This window comes from Colobus angolensis, unplaced genomic scaffold, assembly GCF_000951035.1.
Source record: "Colobus angolensis palliatus isolate OR3802 unplaced genomic scaffold, Cang.pa_1.0 Scaffold97, whole genome shotgun sequence".
In the NCBI taxonomy this organism is placed as follows: domain Eukaryota; kingdom Metazoa; phylum Chordata; class Mammalia; order Primates; family Cercopithecidae; genus Colobus; species Colobus angolensis.
This window is the reverse complement of record NW_012123709.1, coordinates 7,680,828-7,706,244: the sequence shown is the minus strand read 5'-3', so window position 1 is coordinate 7,706,244 and position 25,417 is coordinate 7,680,828. Positions and strand designations below refer to the sequence as shown.

General features: G+C 39.9%; 1 protein-coding gene across 1 annotated transcript in view; it reads left to right on the top strand.

Annotated features, from left to right (window-relative positions):
* The first annotated feature begins 260 nt into the window (after positions 1-260).
* RYR3 (ryanodine receptor 3) overlaps positions 261-25,417 on the top strand; it is a 400,958-nt gene continuing 375,801 nt past the window's right edge. The window contains exon 1 of the mRNA XM_011932727.1: positions 261-407. Within this exon, the coding sequence (XP_011788117.1) occupies positions 261-407 (147 nt within the window). The remainder of the gene's footprint in view (positions 408-25,417) is intronic.

Genomic DNA, 25,417 nt, shown 5'->3' with positions numbered 1-25,417 from the left:
CTAGACCATATGCTTTGCACAGCTCTCAGAAGTGAGGCCTGGGCTGTGTGTGCACTTGCCTCCCACTGACCTCACCCCAGGATTAAGTAGAGTTCTGACTCATGGTAGATGCTCAGTGACGTCCTGTGAATGAAAAATCTCCTTCCATAATCAGGTTTAAAAATAAAAACCAAAAGCACGTGGCTGTCAGGAATTGGTGGCTTACCTGACTCAGGTACAGGAAGGTGACTCGGGGCCTGGCTCAGCAGTTTCCCATACTCATGTTTGGGTCTCTCTTCTCGCGGCAGGAGGATGAAGTGGTACTCCAGTGCATCGCCACCATTCACAAGGAACAGAGGAAGTTCTGCCTGGCAGCCGAGGGACTTGGGAATCGCCTGTGCTTCTTGGAACCCACTTCAGAAGCCAAGGTGAGAATGGTTGTCCACCCTGCACCTTCCTCCAACTTGGTGTCTGACATAGTCATTTAGGGGAGATAAAGCTGGGAGATGGTGATGAGGACGACGTTTGAAAGGACACATTTATTTTTAAAACAGGAAGCAGATCTGGTTTAAACCATAACTCTCCGCAAGCCTAGAAATTGTGGACGTAGGAACCCAGAACACTATGAAGAATTAGAAGTGCTTTGCCTGTCAGTGTTGTCCAGGACCCTGGGGAGGCTTTGAGCTCACTGTCAGCGCTGACCGAGGAGGTCCTCTTAACACTCCCAGAACGCCTTTCTGTTGCTGTTAATTCCTAGAAATCTGAGTGCGTGTTCTTTACTCCCTGCTGTCATTTTATTGCTACAGAGACTCACAGATGCCTGAACCTATGTTTCACAGTGAGCACACCCCTTTCACTTCTGACTGCGCTGAGATTGTTGTAACTGTCTGCTCACTGTGACACGAGGGCAGAGAGTAATGTTTGCACTGGTCTCTGCCTGCATGGTGGCAATAATGCTGTGTCTCTTCAGCAGAACTTTTCTTTCTCCGTTGTCAGGCTGTTTCTGCTTTTCAGGATCTGTGTGTCAAGTGGATCTATGTGCTCAGCATTCTTGCAGTGCTTTTCCATCCTGGGAAAACCTCTATATCCATCAGGGTTCTCTAGAGAAACAAAGTCAACTGGATGGATGGATGGATGGATGGTGGGCAGATGGGCAGATGGGTGGATGGGTGAGTGCATGGGTGGGTAGGTAGGTAAGCAGATAAGTGTATACAGATTTCTTTTAAGAAATTAGCTCATGCAGTTGTAGGGGCTAGTGAGACTGAAATCTGTAGTTAACATCAGTAGGCTGGAAACTCAGGCAGGAGTTAATGCTGTAGCCTTGAGGTAGAGTTTCTTCTTTTCCAGGACATCTCAGTTGTCCTGAAGGCCTTCATCTGATCGGATGAGGCATACCGAAGTTATCAAGGCTAATAGCCTTTATTTAAAGTTAATTGACTGTAGATGTTAATTACATCTACAAAATACCTTCACATCAAAACCTATAGTGTCGTTTGACTGAATAACGGCACAATGGCCTAGCCAAGTTGACATAAAACCCACCATCACACCCTCTAAGCTCAGGTTTTCTCATAGAACCTTTTTAAAAAAAAAAAAAAAATCAGAAATTGGTAACATTTTCCAAAAGACTCACCTATTGGCATGCCATTTTCCACATAACCATAACCACATAACAACACAGACATGCACAGAGAGTTTGGCTAAAACCTGGAACACCAGATGTCCAGGGTGATGGCCACGTCCCCCAGAAGCCCCTTTTGTGCATCACTGCTTCTCCCTCCCCTGTGTAGGTCACTGATCCACGAGGATGGACGAGAGCCACAGTCCCATTAAAATATACGGGATGGAAGAGAGACAAGGAAGATTTTTATCTTTTTAAAGATCTTTGACTTGATTTTCCTAAGGCCTTTTCTCATTTGCTTTTGTTCTTAGCTAGGTTTTTTTTGTTTTGTTTTGTTTTGTTTTTTTGTTTTGTTTTTTGTTTTTTCCCCCATTCCCAGAAGTCTGAGATAACAGGAAGTTCATTAGATTAGAAGTCAAGAAGTTAATTCTCAACCATGAGCTACTCATGTGACCATGAACAAGTCAGTCACTCATGTTTGCAATTTTCTCATCTGCCAAATGAGACACAGGACAATCCAATGGGAAGTATATTGACCTGAATTAGAAAACAAGTGGTATCCTTTTCTAGTCATCCTTCGAGTAGGGTATAAGGCAGTGCTTTAGGGCAGCAGTTCCCATCCTTTTTTGGCACCAGGATCCAGTTTTATGGAAGACAGTTTTTCCACGGATGGTGGGAGATGGTTTCAGGATGAAACTGATCCACCTCAGATCATCAGGCATTAGATTCTCATAAGGAGCGTGCAACCTAGCTCCCTCGTTTGCACAGTTCACATTAAGGTTCATGCTCCTATGAGAATCTAATGCTGCCACTGATCTGACACGAGGCAGAGCTCAGGCAATAATACTTACTCACCTCCTGCTGTGCAGCCTGGTTCCTAACAGGCCACAAACTGGGTCTGTGGCCCCGGGGGTTGGGGGACCCCACTTTAGGGCACAGGCTCTGAGCCAGACTGTCAGAGTTGGAATTATGTCTCTACCACTTGCTGGCTAAACCAGGACCTTGGACAAAGCACCTCACTTTTCTGAGCTGAGTTTCCTCATCTGCTTAATGGGAATTTAACAGTAACTACCTTATAAGACTGCTCTCAGGATCAAATGGGTTAGTAAATTGCCTAGTGCATTGTAAGTTTGATAAAACCATTGGTTATTATGATTTCATATTGCACAAGATATTTAAACTTGGACTTAGTTTCTTGTTCTTTAAGGAAAACTAATTATCTTTCAGGGGGACTGTGAAAATGAAGAGAAATAATAGTATATATAGCACATAGTACTGAACTAATACAGTGTACTTAATAGCTAGAGTTGATAATAATGCTAAGTATAAAGTTGTTATCCCTTTTGACTTGCAAGGTCTGATTTTGTGTAAAAGACAGAAAGATTACAGATCAGCCCCTGAACTTACAAAATCTTGAGTTTAGAATGAAAGTCTTGGAATTACAAATCCATTTAACTACCAAATTAGATAATTCTATAAATATGGCTCTGGATTTATCGTTGTTTTACCCAAGCTGAATTAGAAACAACTATGTGTTGTAATCTGAGAATGCTTTGTATCCCTCAGGCCATAGAAATGATAAGTCATACACTCATAGATGAATTGGGGGTGAGGAAATGTCTTTCCTAACGTCTGCTTAACTAAGTGATTGTTCTTATTTTAATATGTCATTCTAAATTTCAAACAAGCCTGAAGAATTTTAAAAAGAGATATGTGTCATCCATATTTTTACCACTTTGTCGCAACTATTTTCATTTGTTTTTCATTCTAGCCTTTGTCCACGTATACCTGCCTGTTTTCAAAGTTGTACTCATACTGGTTATTCAGACATTCTGTGTTTTGGGTTTTTTTCTTTAATATTTCAGCCAGTTCCATATTGCTATATGGTCTTCATGAATGGTCAAAAAATGATATGCATATGGTTTTTTGGTTTATTTTGGCTTTCGGGAGTAAATATCCAGGAGTAGAATTAATGGTGTCGGAAGCATGAACACTATTAAACTGCTTTCCCAAAATGATATACAAATTGTTTACAGTTGGCATACCCACCAGCCTTGCATGAGTGTGCCTGTTTTATATGTAGTATGAGGGAAGTGCACCATCAGGGTTCTTACAGAGAAACAGGGTCAAATTCACGGTAAGGACAGAGCAGATATTGGGAATTTCTTGTCACCATTCCTGGGAGCAGCCTGCTAGATGAACCCAGGTTCCGAGAGCTTCATTCTTTCCTGCAGTCATTTGCAACTATGCAAGCCTCTCTTTTGGCTGGCTGTCTTCTCCCTTATTACTAAATAGTTGCCCTAATTCTCTACCGACAAATTTCTCAACGAGCTGTGCCATTCTTAGGTTCTTGGATCCTAATGTAAGTCATGCAGTGAGGTGAGGGGGTATGTTTCCGAGCTTGGCACTGGGCATGAGGCACAGACATCAAACACTATTCTTCTCAGCTGGCTACAGAGCCTACTGGTGACCTTGGGCATTTCTCGGCAAGGTTATTTTAAGCTGGTCGAGACTCAGAGAAAATTGAGATGAATTCTATGGAGAAGAAAGACTTCAGAGAAAAAAGAGATAAAGTGCTCAAAAACTATTCTTAGTGTTTGACCCTGAGAAAAGGAGATCATATGGAAGCAAAGGAGTGAGAGGATAGAAGAATAAGGAGCACAAGTATAAGATCATTAATACTTGCTGTAGACATGAAGACTATTTAGCACTAAGGAACTCTCCCAGGACTTTGATTCCTGTATGTCATGGTCCACCCTTCTTTGAAGGTCTCCTAAAACTGCTATTAATTGATGGAAGCACTGTTATTCAGCTCCCTTTCAAACAAGCAAAGGTTCAGGAATTTAAAGGTATCTTGTTTTGTTAAAAAAAAAAAAAAAAAAAGTCTAGGAGCTATAACCAGAGACCCAGAAAAAAAGAGAGAGGAAATGTTTCTTGTTCATTTTATCATAGCAAATGTTTATTTCCTTTCCTTTTTATTCAATAGAAAATGTGTTCCTAGGCACTAGGAATTTAATACTTTCCCTCTGGTCCTTCACATTATATCTCATCTATTCTGTATCTGCAGTGTCCACTTGAGGGGGTGGGGGAGGGTTTTTGGTTCAACTTTACATCCATACTCATAAGACAGTCATAGACCACTTGGCATCAGTCTTCTCAGAAGGACATAGGACAGGAACCATGGCTTGCGAGCTGAGATGTGTCAAGCACTGCATTTCGGTAGAAACCCCTATAGCAATTCAGGGGCTGGCTTCTGGATTTCCAGTCCCCAGATGACAGCTCAGGTGCAAGGAGATGAGAGGGTCCACATCAAGTATGTGTGAGAGTTACCATGGCTTAAAAGCCTCATAGATCATTGGAGCCAACATATCTGCAATAATTCCATGGGCACAGCTTTTGAGGACTCCGCAAAGGCAGCCCCAGCTACAAGAGTCACTGCACTCCAAGGATATGCCTTTCTAAAATACATATTGATAGTCTTCCCAATCCACATGCAGGCTATCAATCAGGGATCATTTTCACCACAAGCAATGTACCCTGGTAACATAATTTACATACAAGTTGTATCAGGTGACCATGGGAACAAAACTGGAGAGTTAACTGAAGGTCAAATTCTCATGCAAAAGGATACAAAAAAATGTCATAACACTTATCTCCCAGTAATCTTCAATGATGACAATTATTTAACTACTACGGCCTTGTTACATATACCCAGAACCCCAATACCCTTCCAAATCCCAACTTTCACCTTTCTTAATAGTAGATCATCATCAAGAAATGGGAGGAATATGGGAACTATTTTTTGTTTAAAATAAGTTTCAGGCCAGGCACGGTGGCTCACGCCTGTAATCCCACCACTTTGGGAGGCCGAGGCGGGCAGATCACAAGGTCAGGAAATCGAGACCATCCTGGCTAACACGCTGAAACCCTGTCTCTACTAAAAATATAAAAAATTAGCTGGGCGCAGTGGCGGGCACCTGTAGTCCCAGCTACTCGGGAGGCTGAGGGAGGAGAATGGCGTGAACCCGGGAGGTGGAGCTTGCAGTGAGCTGAGATCGCGCCACTGCAGTCCAGCCTGGGTGACAGAGCAAGACTCTGCCTCAAAAAAAAAAGAAAATAGTTTCAACAGACCAAGGTTTGTTTCATTGATTTTAAGGAAGCAGAAACTAAAATAAGTGGAGTAAAACAATTTACCTTAGTGCCCTTTAAAAAGCCAGTGGCATGTCTAGAGTCTTGGAGCTCTAGGTATTTAACAGTGAAGTCCCACCTCTTTTTTGAGGAATACTTCCGGTCTTACTGATCATGGCTTGTTCAAACTGAAAAATACAATTTTGAAATCCAATGGAAATGTTCATTTTATTGTTTTCATCTCCTGTTTGGAGAATGAAGGGGGAATAGTCTACTATTGTTTCTGAGAGTTATGTGGGCTCTCAAGAACCAGGATTAAACATTAGCTGTTGTGCAGACATCATTATGTAGATGACATAAATTAAGATTGCATCTTTGGCTAAAAATAACTTACTTTCTATTATTTTTAGATTCTTTAGCTGAGAAAGAGGTTACTGTTTTCCTCCTAAAAATTAAGTCTGTGAAGATTTGCAGAGACAGGCTCATCCTAAGGTTGTACACCCCTCTTTGAACTTCTGATGTATGTTTGTACATAGTATTCTCTATGGACCTGAGATCTTATGAAAGACCAAGCTATTATAAAATTTAGTTTTTTAAAAAACTCCCTTGTCATGTAATTTGAAGAGATGTATAAGCTGAGATTTTGACTTTTTTTTTTTTTTTAACATTTATCAGACATCATGTGCTATGTCCCAAGTAACGCTGTGGGTGCCAACTGCTTTCGTTTACTCTTTATGACTCTACAAAGCAAACATTGCCCTCGTTTACAAAGAAGAAAGGTCTAAGAATTTAAACTGAGTTAAGTGACTTAATGAAGATTGTTCATTCCAAAGCTGAATCACTGTCTAATTTCTGTAATATTCAGAAATAAAGAGTATCATGGATCCAACTTACATAAGGGTAAAGAAGGCATATTACTCCATGTAATGAGACTTCAAAAATGCCTGGGCACATCTCCAGACCCCTCCCACAACTTTTCTACATCTGTCCTATGACTGTCTGGCATTCCTAAGTTAGAAATATGTATTTTGCTTAAATCAAACAGGAACTAGTAAAATGCAAATGCTCTGAGTGTGCCATAAAGCAGTGTTAACTTTTTTTTACAGCTAATATTTTACAATATAAATGAGACTATCATATATTTTCTTCAAAGTAAGTTTCTGAAGGGATCTAAGGCAGATTACTATGTGCCTCTATATTGGGATAGAGGTACCCAGACACGGTAAGACTGGGGAGGAGGAGTGTAAAACATCTACTGCATTAATTTATGATAGTTTATCTGACTTTTCTTCTGTCTTTCCACCAGTCTGTGAGCACTGAACTCAAGGACTTTGTATAGCTGTGTATAGTGCAGTGCTTAAGAAACTTGACCCTGGAGTCAGACTCCCTGGACTGGTAATTCTAGCTGCAACACTTAGCTGTGTGACCATGGGCAAATAACTTTACCTCTCTCTGCCTCAGTTTCTTCATCCTTCAAACTATACCTATCTCATAGGATTATTATGAAAATTCAATGACACGGGTTCAGAATTGTAATACGCTTTACAGCAGTTCCTAACACATCAGAAGTGCTATATTTAAGCAGTAGCTTTTAGTATCAGCACAGGGTCATACACATATTGGGTCCTCAGAAAATGTTGATTGGCTTAGTTAAGTTGCCCATGTACTGAATTAACTAATTCAGTTTTCGAAAGCGTAGATGTAAGGATCAGGAGGATATTTATGACTTTAAAAGTAAAATATTAAGGAGAGTCAGAGGGAGTTAGATAAAAAGTGTTAATCAGTGAGTGGATGTTTTAAACAATGAATTAGTGAGAGATCCATTTTAATTGTTACTAATTTTTATTTTATTTCTGATGTGTTCAGAGAACATTCTGTGTATCACTCCAGTCTTTTCCAGTTTGTGGAGACTTATTTTATGGCCCAGCATATGGTCTATGTTGGTGAATGTTTCCGGTGTCTTGAAAACATGGTGTGTCCTGTAGTTGTTGGATGTAGGTTTTATGGATGTCAAGATGGTCAATAGTGGTGTTCAAATCTTCTGTGTCCTTACTGAAATGTATCTACTTGTTTTATCAATTATTGAGAGAAAGGTGTTAAAAACTATGATTGAAGATTTGTCTCTCTTTAGTTCTGTCACTTTTGTTTCATGTATTTTCTATTATTAGTTGCATGTGTATTCAGAATTTTTGTTTTTCTTGATGAATTGATCCTTTTGTCATTAACAACTTGTCCTATTTGTCCTTGGTCTTACAATATACTTTGACTGATATTAGTAAGCCATAAACTTTCTTATGCTTGCTGTTTATATGGTACATCTTTTTCATTTGTTTTTACCTGGGTATTTATATCTTTACATTTAAAATGTATCCCTTATAAACAACATATAGGTAAGTACTGTTTTCCTACCCCATTTTACAATCTCTCGTGTTTAATTGGAATGTTTTATTCATTTACATTTATTGTAATGATTAGATACTTGGGTTTTAGTTTATCTTCTTGCTATTCTTTTGTCTCCTCTGAATTTTGTTCTTTTTCTCCTTTTTTGCCTTTAAAGAAAATAAAGTTATGTCATTTTATCTTCTCTGTTGGCTTTTTAGCTCTACCTCTTAGTATTATTTTTGAATACTTTATTTATTTATTTATTTATTTAGAGACAGAGTCTTGCTGTCTCATCCAGGCTGGAGTGCAATGATGCAATCTCAGCTCACTGCAACCTCTGCCTCCTGGGGTCAAGCAATTTTCCTGCCTCAGCCTCCCAAGTAGCTGGGATTACAGGCACCTGCCACCAGGCCCAGCTAATTTTTTGTATATTTAGTAGAGATGGGGTTTTGCCATGTTGGTCAGGCTGGTCTCAAACACTTGACCTCAGGTGATCCACCCGCCTCAGTCTCCCAAAGTGCTGGGATTACAGGAGTGAACCACCAGGCCTGGCCTTGAATACTTTTCTCTCTCTCTCTCTTTTTTTTTTTTTTTAGCAATTAAAACATAAATCGTTAACTTATCACAGTTTTCCTTGCATTCATATTTGTACAAATTCCCTTATATCTTTTGTGCTATTATTGTCAGGGATTTTATTTCTACCCGTTATAAAATGTGTAACACATTTTTATTTTTGTTTCAAAATGTCAATAGTCTTTTAAAGAAATTAATAAAAGAGAAGAATAACCTTTTATAATATTAATGTATTTGCCATTTTCAGTGTTCTTTTTTTCTGTCCTCTAGATCCAGATTTCTATCTGGTAGCATTTTCCTTCAGCCTTAAGGATATTCCTTAGTGTTTCTTATACTTCAGGTCTGCTGGAGACAAACTATCCAAGCTCTTTTTTTCACTGAGAATGTCTTTATTTTGTCCGTTTTTGAAGGATTTTTCTCTGGATATAAAATCACTATTTAGTTTTTTTCTTCTTCTTGCAGCACTTTGCAGATGGCATCTTATTGCCCTTTTGCCTCCATTGTTTATGATGTAAAGTTAGCTCTCATTTTTATCATCATTCTTCTGTATGTAACAAACCTTTTCTTCTGGAAAGTTTTAACATTTTTTTCTTTATCTTTGATTTCTAGCAATTTGGTGGTGGTGGTGGTTGTTGTTGTTGTTGTTTGAGATGGAGTTTCACTCTCGTCACCCAGGCTGGAGTGCAATGGCGCCATCTCAGCTCCCTGCAGCCTCCACCTCCCAGGTTCAGGCCATTCTCCTGCCTCAGTCTCCTGAGTAGCTGGGATTACAGGCACAAGCTACCACACCTGGCTAACTTTTGTATTTTTGTAGACAGGATTTCGCCATGTTGGCCAGGCTGGTCTCGAACTCCTGACCTTGGGTGATCCTCCCACCTCAGTCTCCAAAAGTTCTGGGACTACGGGCGTGAGCCACCGTGCCCAATCAGGTTTCTAGCAATTTGAATGATGCGTTTGAGGGTAGTATTCTTTAAATTTATTTTGCCTGGATTTTGATGAGCTGAGCTTTATGGATCTTTTGGTTGTTTTCATTAAGTATAGAATTTGGGGGACATTATTTCTTAAAATATTTTACCTGCCCTATTTACTCTCTCCTGGGACTCAACTATTTATGTGTTAGATTGTTTTCTATTGTTCCACAGGTCACTAGGACTCTATCTATTTTTCTTTAACTTTTTCTTTTATCTATGCATCTGCCTGAATACTTTGCATTGACCTATTTTATATTTAGTCATTTTTTTAATGTACATGTGCTAGTAACTACCTCCTCCAATGAATTTGTTTCAGGTTTTATTTTTAAATTCTAAAGTTTCCATTTGTTTCTTTCTAAGGTTTTTGTTTATTTTCTAAGGTTTTTCTCTCTCCTCCATTATTCTTTCTCCCCTTCCATTATATCTCTCTTCTCCCATTATTCCTATTTTTTTGGTAAATTCATTAATAAATTTATAATCATTATTTAGATCCTTGACTACCAATTCAACATCTTGAATGTCTGTAGATCTGCTTCTAATGACTGATTTTGCTCTTGGTTATAAGTCACATTTTCCTATTTCTTTTAATATTTAGTATTTTTAAATTTTATACTGAACATTGTAGATAATATTTTATAGTTATTCTGGTTTTTGTTGTCTGCCCCCTGAGGAATATTGTATTTTGTTGTAGCAGGCAGTTAAATTACTAGTGTGTCTCTTTCATCTGGTGCCAGCTTGCTCCATTTTAGTTTTGCCCTTAGTTCTAAGGTACTGTTCCTGGTCTCCAGATGTAGTCTTTTGGAGTTTTAATGAAAAGCCTGCAGTATTTCCTAAACCCCTCTAAATAGCCAGACTTGAAAACCAAATTTTGACATTCCAGAAATAAGTAACTATGGAAACTTTTGCTTATTTTAAGCATTTTAGCTGTTGCTTTCTAGCAATGCTGTCTTATATAGCTTATGAGTTGGCAAACAAATTGAGGGGAATTTGTATACTGATCTTGGGTTTTATTCATCTGTGGTGGTTTCCTCCTTTCTAACATTTCTCCTCTTCCATTTCCAGACATTCTGGTAGCCCCAGACTCAGGTCTCTTACTTCCTAGAAACCTTTTTCTTGACATCCTATCCCCATGGATCCTATGAACAGGAGAGTACCCTTAGAAGAAAATTTAATTAAATGTGTATAGCACCTGATTCGCTTCTCATCTCCAAAAACTAACACTCCTTTCAGTTCTAGATTGCTCCCTGGTGGCTTCAGTCATTTATTTAAATATTTATCCAGAATGTATAATTGTTATTAGCAGGAGGATTATTTTTCGATAAGTAGTTCCACCGTTACCTGAACCAGAACCTCATCAGTGAGTATTCATTGCCCTTTAAAAGAAGTTCAGTATTTAAATTAAGAAGAGAAAAAAAATGGTGGTTGAAGTAGAATTGAAGTTTTATAAAGAAAAAGTTTTAAAGTTGTAAAGAAAAAGTTTTCTTAAGAGACACAAGCATGTTTCTGTGGAGAGAGGAAAAGGGCCCTGGAAAAGGAGAGAGAAGATTCCAAAAGAACGATAGGCATATGCATAAGATAGAACTTTCTTTTGCTTATGCCAAAGCTTTACTCAATTTAATTCCTTCTCTAATAGATGGGCACTGTTAGAGAGGGAATTAGATTGTGTATGGCTTTGGCATATACAAAAGAAAAGATAGGTGATAAGGACACAGATTTTGAAGTAGCAAGGATGGGAGCTGAACATGTATAGGGACTTATTGCTGAAGGAAAACGTAGACTTGTAATCATTGTATAGATTCCTCATGTGAACAGGAGATGAATAGGCTTGGATTACATTGAATTCAGGTATGGATAACAGAATTCATGGGGTGGCAAAGGGATCAAGGTTGGAGGAGTCAAGTATGATGCTAGAGTTACAGGTTTTAGCTGGCTGGCATATCATTGAGTGAAATGGGGCATATAATGGGGAGGGATAAAGGAAGACCAGGACGAGGTGATGGAATTTATTCACTAAACTTTAGTCATGTGGAATTCAAAAAGCCTATAAGACATCCAACAGAAAATTTTGGTAGGCATCTGTATATATGGCTTAGGAGTTCAAAAGAGTTCAAAACATTACATGGAAGTAATGTTCAGGAGTTACTGGCTTAAGTAACTCTTCAGTAAAGGGGTTAGTAAATCACACTATGAGAGTGAATACAGAAAATGTGTATTAAAAAGAGAGGAGGGTCTGGGAAATGCCAATAATTAAAAATGAACGGAGAAAGAGAAACGATAAGAAGAAACATCCCGAGAGATCAGAAAAGAAATAGGTATGTGTGTCACAGAAGTCACAGAAATCAAGAGAAGAGTGTCAAGAAGGAATACAGTCATAGGGTAGAAGGCTACTCGGAGAAGATGGCATGTCCATTAGATATAGTGACATGGAGGCCAGTGGAAACTTTGGAGGGAGCTCTTTCAATGGCATGTGGTGGGGACCGAAGCTGATTTAGAGAACTTGAGGAATAAGAAGAAAGTAAGAAAATCAAGACAACCAGTGAGGCATCTCTGAAAGAGAATGATAGCAGGACAGAGTCTTAGAATGGAAGGATTTTTGTAATAGGAAAGGCTTCAGAATGTTTAAATGCTGAGGGGAGGATATATGTAGAAAAGAAGAGAGAGGAGATACAGGAGAGGGGAGAGGTGGTTAGTGTGCAAAATTGCTGATATGGTGGAAAGGCCTGGCATTAAGAACATAGACAAGCAACTGACTTTCAAATAAATGAGGAGCTCATATTCCACTGAAGAAGAAGGAAAATGTCAAGGATGAGGGTGGATCTGTGGGTTTTTGTGCAGAAAGTTTTGGAGTGAGCTGCCTAGAGAAGAGTAATGACATTTCCAAATAGTGTGAGAGCGTAGGGTTGAAGACCACTTGAGGATGGTGACCATGAATTTTTAGTGCTACCTGTTTTCTAGATGGTGTCACTCTCTGCAGCAGTCCCAGCACAGGCATGAAGAAAGTGCATAGTTAAATTCAGCCAGGATCAAAGTGTTGCCAGGCAAGTATGACAAACAACAAAGGGGCAAGAGTTTAGGAGATTGGACCATGGAATCTTGGAATTTAAGCTGAATGAGGAAAGAACCAAAGATAGGAGTGAAGATGTATAAAGGGATATAAATAGTAGGGAGAGTAGTTTAATGAGTGAGCAAGCAAGTTGGAAGATGAGTAGACGGTTAGACAGTGGCCTGTCTCAATCAGAGGTCTCAGAGTAGAGGAATTTCATGGAAACAACCCCTAGGTGTATGACTATCAGAGGGTGTGACTGATGTGGAGTGTGGAAGATCATTGATAAAAAGGAAGTCAAATAACTGAGGAGTTGTAAGATGGAATATTCATTCATTGGTAGATCTACTGTAACAAATTACTGCAATCTGGGTGGCTTAAAACAACAAATTATTCTCTTGCAGTTCTGGAGGCTAGAATTGGAAATCAAGGTGTTATCAGGACCATGCTCCTTCCAAAGTCTCTAGGACAGGATACTTCCTTGCCCATTCCATTTTCTGGTAGCTTTAGGCATTCTTTGGTTTGTGGAAGCATAACCCCAATCTCTGTCTCCATCTTTACGTGGCTTTTTTCTCTGTGCATGTCTTTGCCTGTGCATAGCATTTTGTTCTTCGTATAAAGGACATCAATCATCTTGGAAGAAGGCCTCCATCTCAACTTCATTATATCTGATAAGGTCATATTCACAGGTACAGGGGTTAGGAATTCCACATATCTTTTTGGGGAACACAAAACCGTATCACTATGAATGTTCAAATCACTAGGAGCAGCAATGAAGAGAAGACAGATTTCAGTAAAGGAATAATAGGTCAGAGTCCACAAACATCAAAGAGGAAGGGAGTGGAGGGTGATGTTGCCAGGTGTGTAAATCTTAGAGTTAACAGTTTGTGGAAGAATAATGATCTGAAACCACTGCTGAGCAGGAGAAGAACATAGGCCCCACCTTGTGAACCTGAGTTATTTGGTGAGAGAATGAGTATCCTGTGATTGGGATTTCCCCAAGGGAAGCAGGGTCCTTTGGGAGGAGCTGCGTTTCATTTGTTCAGGCTCGGAGTGAGAAGTGGTGCTCAGGGAGAACTTTGGGACAGATGGCTGGGTGCAATGGGTCATGACTGTAATCCCAGAACTTTTGAGAGGCCGAGGCAGATGGATCACATGAGGCCAGGAGTTCAAGACCACCCTGGCCAAAATGGCAAAACCCCATCCCTACTAAAAATACAAAAATTAGCCAGGTGTGGTGGTGGGCATCTGTAGTCCCAGCTACTCGGGAAGCCAAGGCATGAGAATTGCTTGAACCCAGGAGGCAGAGGTTGCAGTGAGCTGAGATCACGCCACTGCACTCCAGCCTGGGTGACAGAGCAAGACTCCGTCTCAAAGGAAAAAAAAAAAACAGTGTGGTGTTGATGATGGAGGATGGAGCATTATTGATCACGGAGCAGGCATTCCAGCAGGAGGTTTGGAATGGGCAAAAGGCTGAGTCAGGTGAATGGAGGGTGAGAGAATTAAGAAAATGAAAATACAGAAGAGGAAAAATGATACAGCAGAGGATTTAGATAGTGGCAGTTGCCGAAAGGAAACAAAACAAGGGCATGAGACTTATGGGTTTAATCCTGCTGTCTTCTGGAGCATGGTGGGCATGTAGTGGCATGTAGGAGATAGAGGCTGGATCGTCGTTCTGTTTGACCTAGACATTCTTTTTTATCTTAGCTACCAGAGTGCCTGTTTACAAGTTCAAGGCTTGCTGCTCAACATTTTGGGTGAATAGAGTTCACTAAGAATGTTCAGTATTATGCACATATGGTGGGCTGGCCCTGTGGTGAGGTTCTAGGGGGACCACAGTGGGCACTATGCACTGAGAAACTGGCCTACATCAGGCTGTTGTTCCCGTTAGGCCAGGGATTATTGCTGTCACATGCAGGCAGGACAGAAAGGCTCATTTCATATTGGTCCATATGCAACTTCAAGGCAAAGGGTTGGGATGCAATCCTAACTATGTTCAGATTCTGAAAAACATGGCTCCACATTCCAGTGCTTCCTGATTGGCAGCTGAACTGTTGTCTTTCAGGAAGTTCTCTTCCCATTTCTACATCCACATTGCTCCTCATGCTCTGCTATTTCTAACAGTCAAGGAATGGAGAAGGGAAACAGATATCTAAAGAAATAGCATAGAAGTCAAGTGCAACACATGTTAAGTTTATTAATGCATTTGTCATCTGTTGAACCCATAGTAAAAGAGAAAAAAAAATCCACCTTCTAACTCTGAGATCTCTCCTCATCTGTATTGTCCTCCTGCCTACTTGAGTTATTAATGCTGTCTTGATCACTTATCTGCTTGAGGCAATACCAAACCCCTATTCTTATTTAAAGGCAATCTGCACCTCAGTGGTGGGAATCTTCACAAAGAATTTATTCAGTGTGTAAAGTAGCACCATAGGTCTGCTGTTCATTTGTCATTTACTTGCTCACAGCAGGCCAATGGCCCCAGGTGAATTATGAATAGGTATTATTCATACACGAGGCACCTCTGCCATGCTTAGTACTTTGCTCTTTAGACCTAATAGCTGCTATTTTGGTCTCGATTAGCAGTATTTTTTTCTTCCTCCACTGACTCCTGAACTTACTAATTAGATCACAACCTTCCCTTTTTTTTCTGATTAGAACATCTCTTTTCTAGGTGTTGTTTTTACATGGAAAAAGAAATAAAATGGTATATTGTGTTTGTGTTAGAACTTGACTTTTAAGAACCCAAGTCATGGCCATGCACAGTGGCTGATGCCTGTAATCCCAGCACTTGGGAGGCCGAGGCAGGCAGATCACGAGGTCAGAAGATTGAGACCATCCTAGCTAACACAGTGAAAGCCCATCTCTACTAAAAATAAAAAAAAAATAGGGGAGCATGGTAGCACATGCCTGTAGTTCCAGCTACTTGGGAGGCTGAGGCAGGAGAATCGCTTGAACCCAGGAGGTGGGGCTTGCAGTGAGCCAAGGTTGCGCCACTGCACCGCAGCCTGAGCAACACAGACTCCATCTCAAAAAAAAAAAAAAAAAAAAAAAAAAAAACCCAAGTCATGTTACATGTATCATGTTGATTCTTCATGGATATTTTAAAACCAGGAGGTAAAACCTAAGTCATGGTTATGACCTTTTGTGTTGTATTTTGTAGTTACGTGCATGCTCATAACTCACAAATCATACTACTGTTTTGGGTAGTGATTCAAGAGATCTGGCTTTCCTCTCCCTCTAACTTACTGTAAAATACGATGCAAAATGACCTCTCAGGCCTGAGTTTTGCTACCTGTCACATGAGGACCTGTTTTATGAAGGAAATGCCTACAATTTTTTTTAGAAATTAAGATTTTCAGACATTTACATAAGCAGCTTTGTGTTCCTTATTTTTTTAACTTTTAAGTTCAGGGGTACACTTGAAGGTTTGTTACGTAGTTAAACTCATGTCACAGGGGTTTGTTGTACAGATTATTCATCATCCAGGTATTAAGCCCAGTGCCCAATAGTTATTTTTTCTGCTCCTCTCCCTCCTCCCACCTTTCACCCTCAAGTAGACCCATGTCTGTTGTTTCCTTCTTTGTGCTCATAAGCTCTCATCATTTAGCTCCCACTTTTAACTGAGAACATCAAATATGTGATTTTCTGTTCCTGCATTAGTTTACTGAGGATAATAACCTCCAGCACCATCCATGTTCCCACAAAAGACATAACATCACTCACTTTTTATGGCTACATAATATTCCATGGTGTATGTGTACCACATTTTCTTTATCCAGTCTACCATTGGTGGGCATTTAGGTTGACTGCATATCTTTACTATTGTGAATAGTGCTACAATGAATATTCATGTGGAATAGAATATTCTAGAATGATTTCTATTCCTCCAGGTATGTACCCAGTAATGGGATTGCTGAGTCAAATGGTGGTTCTGCTTTTAGCTTCGACATCACCACACTGCTTTCCACAACAGTTGAACTAATTTATACTCCCACCAACAGTGTATAAGTATTCCTTTTTCTCTGCAACCTCACCAGCATCTGTTGTTTTTTGACTTTTTAATAGTGGCCACTCGGACTGAGATGGTGAGATGGTACCTCATTTGCCTCATTCCTTAAAGTTTCATTCTTTTTAAATAATGACCTGACCAAACTCTATGAACTGAAACACTTTGAACCACTTGCAGACAAAAAACGTTTTTATTCTTAACTTCCTGACATAGAGCAAATAGTTGATTTTTAAATAATGTATTAACAAAACACTCTTGGGAATTTGTTTTTCTTCATCTAAATTATTTCAGGGAATAATTACAAAGTGTTCCTAACTCAGTCATTCCAGGATTTTGCTGCTTTCTCTATAAGAATGTCTTCAAATCACTTTTCTTCCATTTAATTGAGCTTTATCCAAAGCTTTTAGAGGATGAGAACAATTGGTACAAGAAAGCTGTTTGTAAGCCTCTCTCAAACAGCTGCCTTTGGGCCACTGAACAGTTGACAAAATTAAGAAACTCTTGACCTAATGATCTGTTTCTTCTTGGAGCATTTTCATCAAGGATTTTTGCTTTAAGCCCTACTTTAGTACTTCACTGTACATCCCAAGATATTTCCACTTCAAAATAGAACAGAATATCATCTCTTTGGGGTGATTCAGGTGCACTACCGCCTAATAGCACTGAGGGTGGAATAATTGATCTCAGCCTCACCTTTTCAATTCCAAGAGTAGTCACTTCAGACTTGAAATTTGAATTATTACCCTCATAAGCCATGGCATTTAGGTTCAAACAATTTAACTTCTTTTACCTAAAGGTGAAGAGAGTTTTTAGAATTTAATACAAGCTGTGAAATGGAGTGAACAAAGGAAGGCTTAATATTATCCTTCAGAAACTTTTAAGTAAACAGCTAAAGAGTATTACTCTTTTGTTTAAAAAAAAAAAAAGTCAAGAAAGATGAGAACTTTTTGATGTTTACGAGAATTTTTACAACCTTTTCTGGTCAATTTTTGACTTGAAAAATGAGCCCTGTGGTTTTGCTCACTACTCAATTTCCTTGGCAAATTGTGTCAAGAATGCTTCTCCATAAAGATAAGCCTGGCCAGTATCCATGGGGCTTGGCACGGAGCTCTCTTGGAAGGGTGGTGGTTCTCAATCTTGAATGAACATATCCATCAGTTCCCATTTTTGTATTGAATGGGGCCAGAAACTGGCTTTTACTTTTTTAAAATAAAATCCCAACAATTCTTATGCAGGTGGTCTACAGCCTGCACTTTGAGAAATTGTTGACAGGGGTAATTTGCAGTCATTGACCTTATACACCTGTTTCGTCATTTGACTAGTATCTTCAGTGACAAAGGAGCTAGCTGGTTAGCCAGGTTAGGTGTGCTGGTGTCATCACAAAATAAAGCAAAGCTATGATCTTGACTTCATTAGCATCACATTCTCTCATAGGTTTCCAGTTGCTATAGTAATAGATAGACTTGCTTCCTTTCCAAAATATACAAGTTTAATAGGCAGCCAAACATGGCTTTCATCTGTGTCTAGTTCACTAAGAACATAAGGATGAATGCCACAGGAGAGCAAATGGCTAATTGGAAGCATTTATCTTCATAGGGTCTGACAGACCTTGCTTAGGTTGCCGTGAGCAAGGACTTTGTTTTTGGAGGTGTGGCATTGCTCCATCAGTTTCTATCAATGCATTCATTCTGCCTAGTGCTTCCAAGTGAACTCAACCATTGTGTATTGGAGAGAACTCTTAGTTATCCAGGAGGGAAAAAGAAAGGCCATAATTTGTCATGCAACACCCCTTCCCTGTCTTCATTGTTGATGGAGAACCTCAGTAAGATTACTTAGCAGAGCAGAGGAAGGGAGCTCAAGATGAAAGCCCAGTCATGTGAACTTGGATGGTTGGACAGATGTAGCATTAGACGTGGTATTTCCTGGCCAGTCCCCCAAGATATACTGAGTGATGGGTTGGATTCAAGTAGGAGGAGATCGAGTCTCCTAATGCTTTCCCTGTGTTTATCAGACACAGCTCATGCCCTGGGTGAAAGATGTCAATGACTTCAACCAGGAAAGATTTGGGGAGAGGGAGATCCAATAGATCACCACAGTTCAATGAACACTTTCTTTGTACCCAACCTCCATACTTAAAATTCTTCCTGGTAAGGATGACATGATTGAAGAAGATATGGTCTGAGGAGGGGCTAGGTCTTTCTATTACCATTCTATTCAAACACTGCCAAGTGAACATTTTATCTCCTGTAGCCTCTGCCGCATGCCCAGTGTATATATTTTTAAGTGCCTGTGATGAGTGTTATGTGCTTTCTTGCATTGGGGATGTATAGTACAAATCCTTGCAGATGTGAACATCTAGTGGTGGTAGTTCAGCTCAGATAGTATGAGACAGCTGGAGGGGATGGGGTCTAGTTCTCTGTGGAGAGATAAGAGAACTTTTTCCATTTTGGAGAAAAATATTAAGCATTTATTTCCACAGAGGTTTTTGAAAATTGCACATTTTTGAATATCTGTCCATGTACTGCTGCTAATTATTTTTTAAACCTAGAATTTGGTCTCTAGAGATATTCTTATTTCTCTCAAAGCAAAAAAATAAAATAAAATAAAATGCCATGTAGGAGCAAAAAATAAAAACTACATGTCCACATTGGAATTTGGATTCAGTTTGAGAGTAGGAAGAAGGCATTGGGGAAAAAACTCAAAACCATTTGGAAGCCAAGCTGTTGTGCTTGCCTTTCATTGCCCTGAGCTTTATATTCACTTCCCATCCTGGGTCCATGAACCTCACGCAGCTAACACTGCAGTCCAGGCAGGACCTCGTACGCTAGAGTGCTCCGAAAGTGATAAATGATGCTGATGCTGGTTGCACCTAAGGAGACAGCCCCACCTCTGGCTACTCAGTGTCTCTGTTCTGTCTGTCAGCCTTCAGTTCCAGTTTGGCATTTCCTCAGCTCTCGTGGGCGCTTAACAATGCTTTTCTCAATCTTCTGCTTCCTGTTATGCAATGAAAAGGCCAAGAGACACAAATTCTCCCATCCTGCAGCTGCTGGATACCACTGTCTTGGTAATAGAGAAAAGCCTCTCCATGGTTTATAAATTCTGTAGCAACTATATCATCATTCCAGAGGGAGGAGAGTGTAAGTGGGATGGGAAAGGAATACATGGGAGAGGAATACATGGGAGAGGCAATACTTGTTTGTGTTCTTCCCACCAAAACTACCGTGAAACTAAATTTGAGACAAAAACATGAACATTAGCTTGAGACTAGACTTTCCTTCTCCCGTCTCCCCTCTCCCCTCGACCTTCACCCCATCTCTCTGTGTTTCTGCCGATCTTACCTCATCTTAGCTGCACCATCGTGTACCCTGCCTTCCTCCCGCAACCGATGCTTACCTCCCTAATTTATTGATGGGACACTGTTGTTGATTTTTATCTTCTATCTGACATTCTGCCTTGTCTCCCTCCTGGCCTCTGCTGTTTTTCTGATATGCAAGCTCTTTGGAATAACATCTTCATGGTTTCTCATCACAGCACCCATTAAAAGCTAGAATGCCAGGGATTGTACGTCCTCATTAAGTTTCCACAGCTCATTGTAGTGCCTGTGCTCCTCATTAAGTGGTGGTTTATTTATGGATATATATTTTGATGACCATGGAAAGAGTCAGTGTTTCAGGTATTTCTGTCCATCAACAGTAGGTATTAGTTGCCGCTCATCACCACAACTTGGTTTTCCAGGTGCAAGTGTTCCAACTTTTCACCTGTTGGCACCTTAGCTCTGTAACACGCCGACCATGTGCTGTCAGGCAGATGGAAAAACTGGGCTTCATTGAGAACTAAACCAACCATCCAACCTGCCACTTACACTTTTTTCCAGCAGACAGTTTTGCAAGCCAGCTGTCCAGCATTTTGTCTCTGATTCTTGGCTGCACCCTCTTCCTAATTTTAAAGACACAAGCTTTATCACACTAATTTTCACCAGGTTCTTGGCAATATTCTTCCTAACTTCCAGAAACAACTTATGCTCTGCAGAATGTAGGTGTCCAGGGCACCACAGCATTGCTTTTGGTTGGGGTCATGTCAAGCAAAATAATAAGAATCATGTAGATCTCAAGTTATTGGATTATTTATTTGAAAGAAACTCTTAATGGAATTCCATTCAATCCATTTTAATGAATGGATATAGAGTGAGAATCACTTATTCTTGGAGTCCTAAATTTGCTTGTTTGGTCTAGTTGTTTGAGTCTCTCTCAAGTGGGTGTCAGAGACCTCCTGTTTAACAATCACCTGAGATAGGCTTTTAATGTACACACCTGGAGAAGGGTTCGAGGAATATGAAATTTTGCCAGTCCTGTCCAGGAGTTTCTTGGGCTCACCATGTTTCTGCATTAATCCTTCCAGAGCAAGCTTATACATATGTGTTTTAGCTCTTAGGAGAAATCTCTGAGCACCACTAAAAGAATAATTAGCTGGGCACTGTGGCACATGCTAGTAGTCCCAGCTGTTTAAGAGGCTGAGGCGGGAGTCTCTTGAACCTAGGAATTGGTGTTCAGCTCAGGCAACAGAGAGAGACCTTGTCTCAGAATAATGATGATGATGATGATGATGATGGTTGATGCAAGCATTGTTCTCACTTGAGTTAATAAACATTCCCCCAAGAGAGGCTAGATTTTAATGGATCTGTTGATCAGTGTCAATTAATAGCTATATCTGGGCCTTTGAGGAATAGGCAAAGAAACAGTGATTGTGGATTTTTTTTTTTTTTTTTAGCTCTTTATCACATTAGTTGGCATCTCTCAGCAAGTCTTTTGTCAAAGGATATTTGTCCTGCAATTTGGATTCCCTGCTTCTAGGCAGTGGTGATGCCTCCCTTACATAAGAAATGTTTCAGCAAGCGTTTTTCTTAAGTAAATATTTATTTAAGCTTTCCAGAATGAGCTTTCTATTCCATTCAATAAATAAATTTGATAACCTTCTGCAATTTCCTTGCACATGATCAACTTATTCCATCATTTTCCTTCTGAATGTTCCTTGTGGTGTTGGAATAAACCTCAGGCCAGCACGGTGCCTAGTAACAGCAATCATTCTGCTCATGGCTGCGAGTGCTTCTGCTTTACAAGTCTCCTGCTGCTGTGGTAGCGTTTTTCCACCACTGTCAGTTCTCCTGGGGCAGCTCACTCATCCGTAGAATGAAGGAGCACCTAGAGAGAGTCTTTGTGCTGAATGCATTGCATTTCTGTGGTTTATTCCTCAGACATCAGAAGGGGTTTTCTTTACTTCCTTCTTTTAAAAGATACTGACATCTTCCTCCTCACTTCCCCCCCCCAAAAAAGAATATTTTCCAGCTATAAGTATAAATTTTCTGCATCTTACTGTGTGCATATAATTGCTTTTGTTAGCAGTGTCTAAGCAACATTATAGCTCAAATGTTGTGAATAGCTTCTATAGTCTTCTTCAGAAAAACTTTCCATCTTTTACCATAATTTAAGGTTTATACATTTTAACTTTATTTTATAATAACAGCTCTTAAACAGGCAAGCTCTCTTTTCTCAAAATGTTTAAAATATGAATATATACACATTTAAAATCACACATGTGGTCCATAGTTGAAACTTGCACCATCATGCCCAGAGTTAAATTGCCTTTTGGAAGAAAAAGCTTATATGGTGAATCAGTCTCAGATTTTTACAACTGTATAAAATGAAAATAATCCCACCTGCCTAAGTTGATAAAATATAGATTTTGTGAGCTCTTGAGCCCTGATAGTCCCAGTAACTTCAGTGCATAGTCTTTACATTCTCAAAGGTTATTCCAAAATAGAGAATGCTTTCTGAGAGATACACTCAGGAACCTGGTATAAAGTCCTTAACTTTCATTTAAGGCACAAGAGTTGGGAGGTAGGTAGCCTAGTGGGATTATAATTCGACGATCTTGGGATAGGGATGGGAATGGGAACCCTATCTCCAGAGATACTGATGCAGTATGAGTCAAAAAGAGCTGGGTCTGAAATTTAGGGTTTAAATGTTCATCCCAGCAGTGTGATTGTGGGGAAGTGTTTCAGCCTTTCTGAGTCTTTCTCACCTGCAAAATGGCTAAAACTATTCTCTAAAAGCACTCGTGTAAGGGATAAATGACATAGTATTTATAAAGCATCTTAGTGCAATGCCTGGTACAATTATATAGTTTCGTGGACACATTTAAAATGTATATATGGATTCTATTCTTCTTTCTCTACTTGCCCATATAAGTTTTACCCAGTTCCTTTGTATTTCAGTTGACTCACCTTTCATATGGTTGTACAACCATTAATTATTTTTGTAGAAATCCAGAGACTAGCCAATAGCATCAGATTTAAACATTGACCATGTAACTTTCTCCATGATAAACTATCAACAAGTTTCCAGAGGTCACAAAGGTAGGCTTAAAGAGCATTTAACTGCACAAATACATAAATAAAATCTGGTTAAGATGAGGTATAGATATTAATGACTGGCTTCACCTTCAAAGGATAAATACAATGCGAATAATTACGTGTTATTGATAATTGATTGGAAATCTGTAAGTGAGCTCAGGTCTGCTGTAGGTGGATGAGATAATGTCTTTAAAGTGCTCCAAGGTCCTGAAATACAAACTACACATACCAGCTCCACCTATCCTGATGCTGTCCCATGAAAACGTGGTCTCATCCAGTTCCACTGTACCCCATGAGGCCTGGTTGACCTGGGACATTTTCTAGAGGCAATAGTGGTTTTCTGCCTAGGAGAGCTTGAGAAGTCTTCTCATCCATGTCTTTGAGTAGGACTATATGAAGCCATCGTAGGGAGATGGCAGTCAGCCCTGTTTGAGGTGGTGTGGTGTCATGGAGTAAATGCAATGCATATAGACGCCAGGCCACTGGGGACCGAGTTCATCTCTACCTGCTACCAGCAGACATAATGCCCCTGGAGAAGCAGACTCTGTGTCTACAGAATTTGAAATCTAGAGCCATGGCAATGAACGGCACCCATATTTATTCCCTAACGAGGCAGTCCCAGGTAGCATGAATAGAGCATAAAGGGGGAAATTGAGGGCCTGGTGCGGTGGTGTACTACTTTTTCTTTCCTTTGCTCACTCTCATTCCTTATTCGTGATATCCTCGTATATGCGCTCGTTTTCTTTGAGGAATTGAGAGAAAAAATAAAGGGAGGCAAGGACAGAGATTCTGTAAAGCCTGTAATTTTAAAATGCTGCTTCAATTAATGAAATTTTAAACAGAAGGGAAGAATGCATACATACAGTGCAAAAAAATGGAAAGAGTAACTCCCCCATTTGGATCATTCATTACATGAAAATTTGAGATCTCACTGTGGGCAGGAACTCCTTCTTGCCCATATGTGAATAAATCCTCTTCACCCCTCAGGCCAAGCTCCTGCCTGGGTGTACTTGTGTAATCTCATCATCCCTGAGAAACTTCCTGCACGACTTTATATGCCAGACCTCTCAATTTAGCATTGAATTTCCTTTTGTGTGTGTGTTATTGTATAAAGTCTCATGTACTGTAGATCTGTCTCTTCAAATAGGTAAAAAAAAATTCCTTGAAGGACAGAAACCATGCCTGACTTTGTTTCTTTGCCCCCAGAGCAGCTGGTACAGGACTGACTGTGCATTGTTGCTTTCTCTAAGTACTGACTAGCCACATGGCTGATACGGGAAAGGGCAGGGAGGTTAATTGGGCTGACTCTGGTTGCCCAGCCTCCACTAATTCTCCTTTTGTGGAGAATATGCTTTAATTTCCTAGATTCCTCCTCTTCTCCCGGAGGAGCCTACCTCTGCTGACATCTGCAGAGATGCCTATACATCACCACAGAAATTTCTCCACTTTCCCGTCACCTTTCTGTTAGCCCAAATGAGAGGTCCCAGTGGGCCATCTGTCAAGTTTAAATGCTGTCTACATGCTCTTTCTGACACTTGCCATGGCTTGTTCTTGCTGAGTCCTATCCTTTTTGCATTCTGTCCCATCGAGTAGAAACCTGTTCATCTCCCACCCTTGCTCTATCATCTCCCATATCCACTTAGTCACCAGGCCTCATCTCTCCTAACTTCTCAAGATTTTAAAAATCCATTCCCTTATCTCTATTCCTACTGCTGCTACTTTAATTTAGGCCATTGTCACCTCTTACCCAGTTGGCTGCAAAACCTCCTAATTTATCTCTCTGCTTCAGCCTGGCCCTCTTTATCTCTCTTTTTTAAATTGGCCCATAAGAATTGTACATATTTATGGGGTACAGTGTGATGTTTTGATTCATATATACAATATGTAAGGATCAAATCAGACTAATTAGCTCATCTGTTGCCTCAAACCTTTATCATTTATTTGTGTTAGAAACATTCAAAATCTGCTCTTGTGGCTATTTTAAAATATACATTAAATTATTGTTAACCATAGTCACCCTAAGTGCTATAGAACACTAGAATTTTATTCTTCCTGGCTAGCTGCAATTTTACATCCATTAACCAACCTGTCTCTCCCCACCCCTTCCCAGCTTCTAGTAACCACTAGTAGATCTACTCTACATCTATGAGATCAACTTCTTTTAATTCCACGTGTACATGAGAATATGCAGTATTTTTCTTTTTGTGCCTAGCTTATTTCACTTAACATAATATCCTCCAGGCTCACCCATGTTGCCATGAATGACAGGATTTTAATCTTTTTTATGGCTGCGTAATAC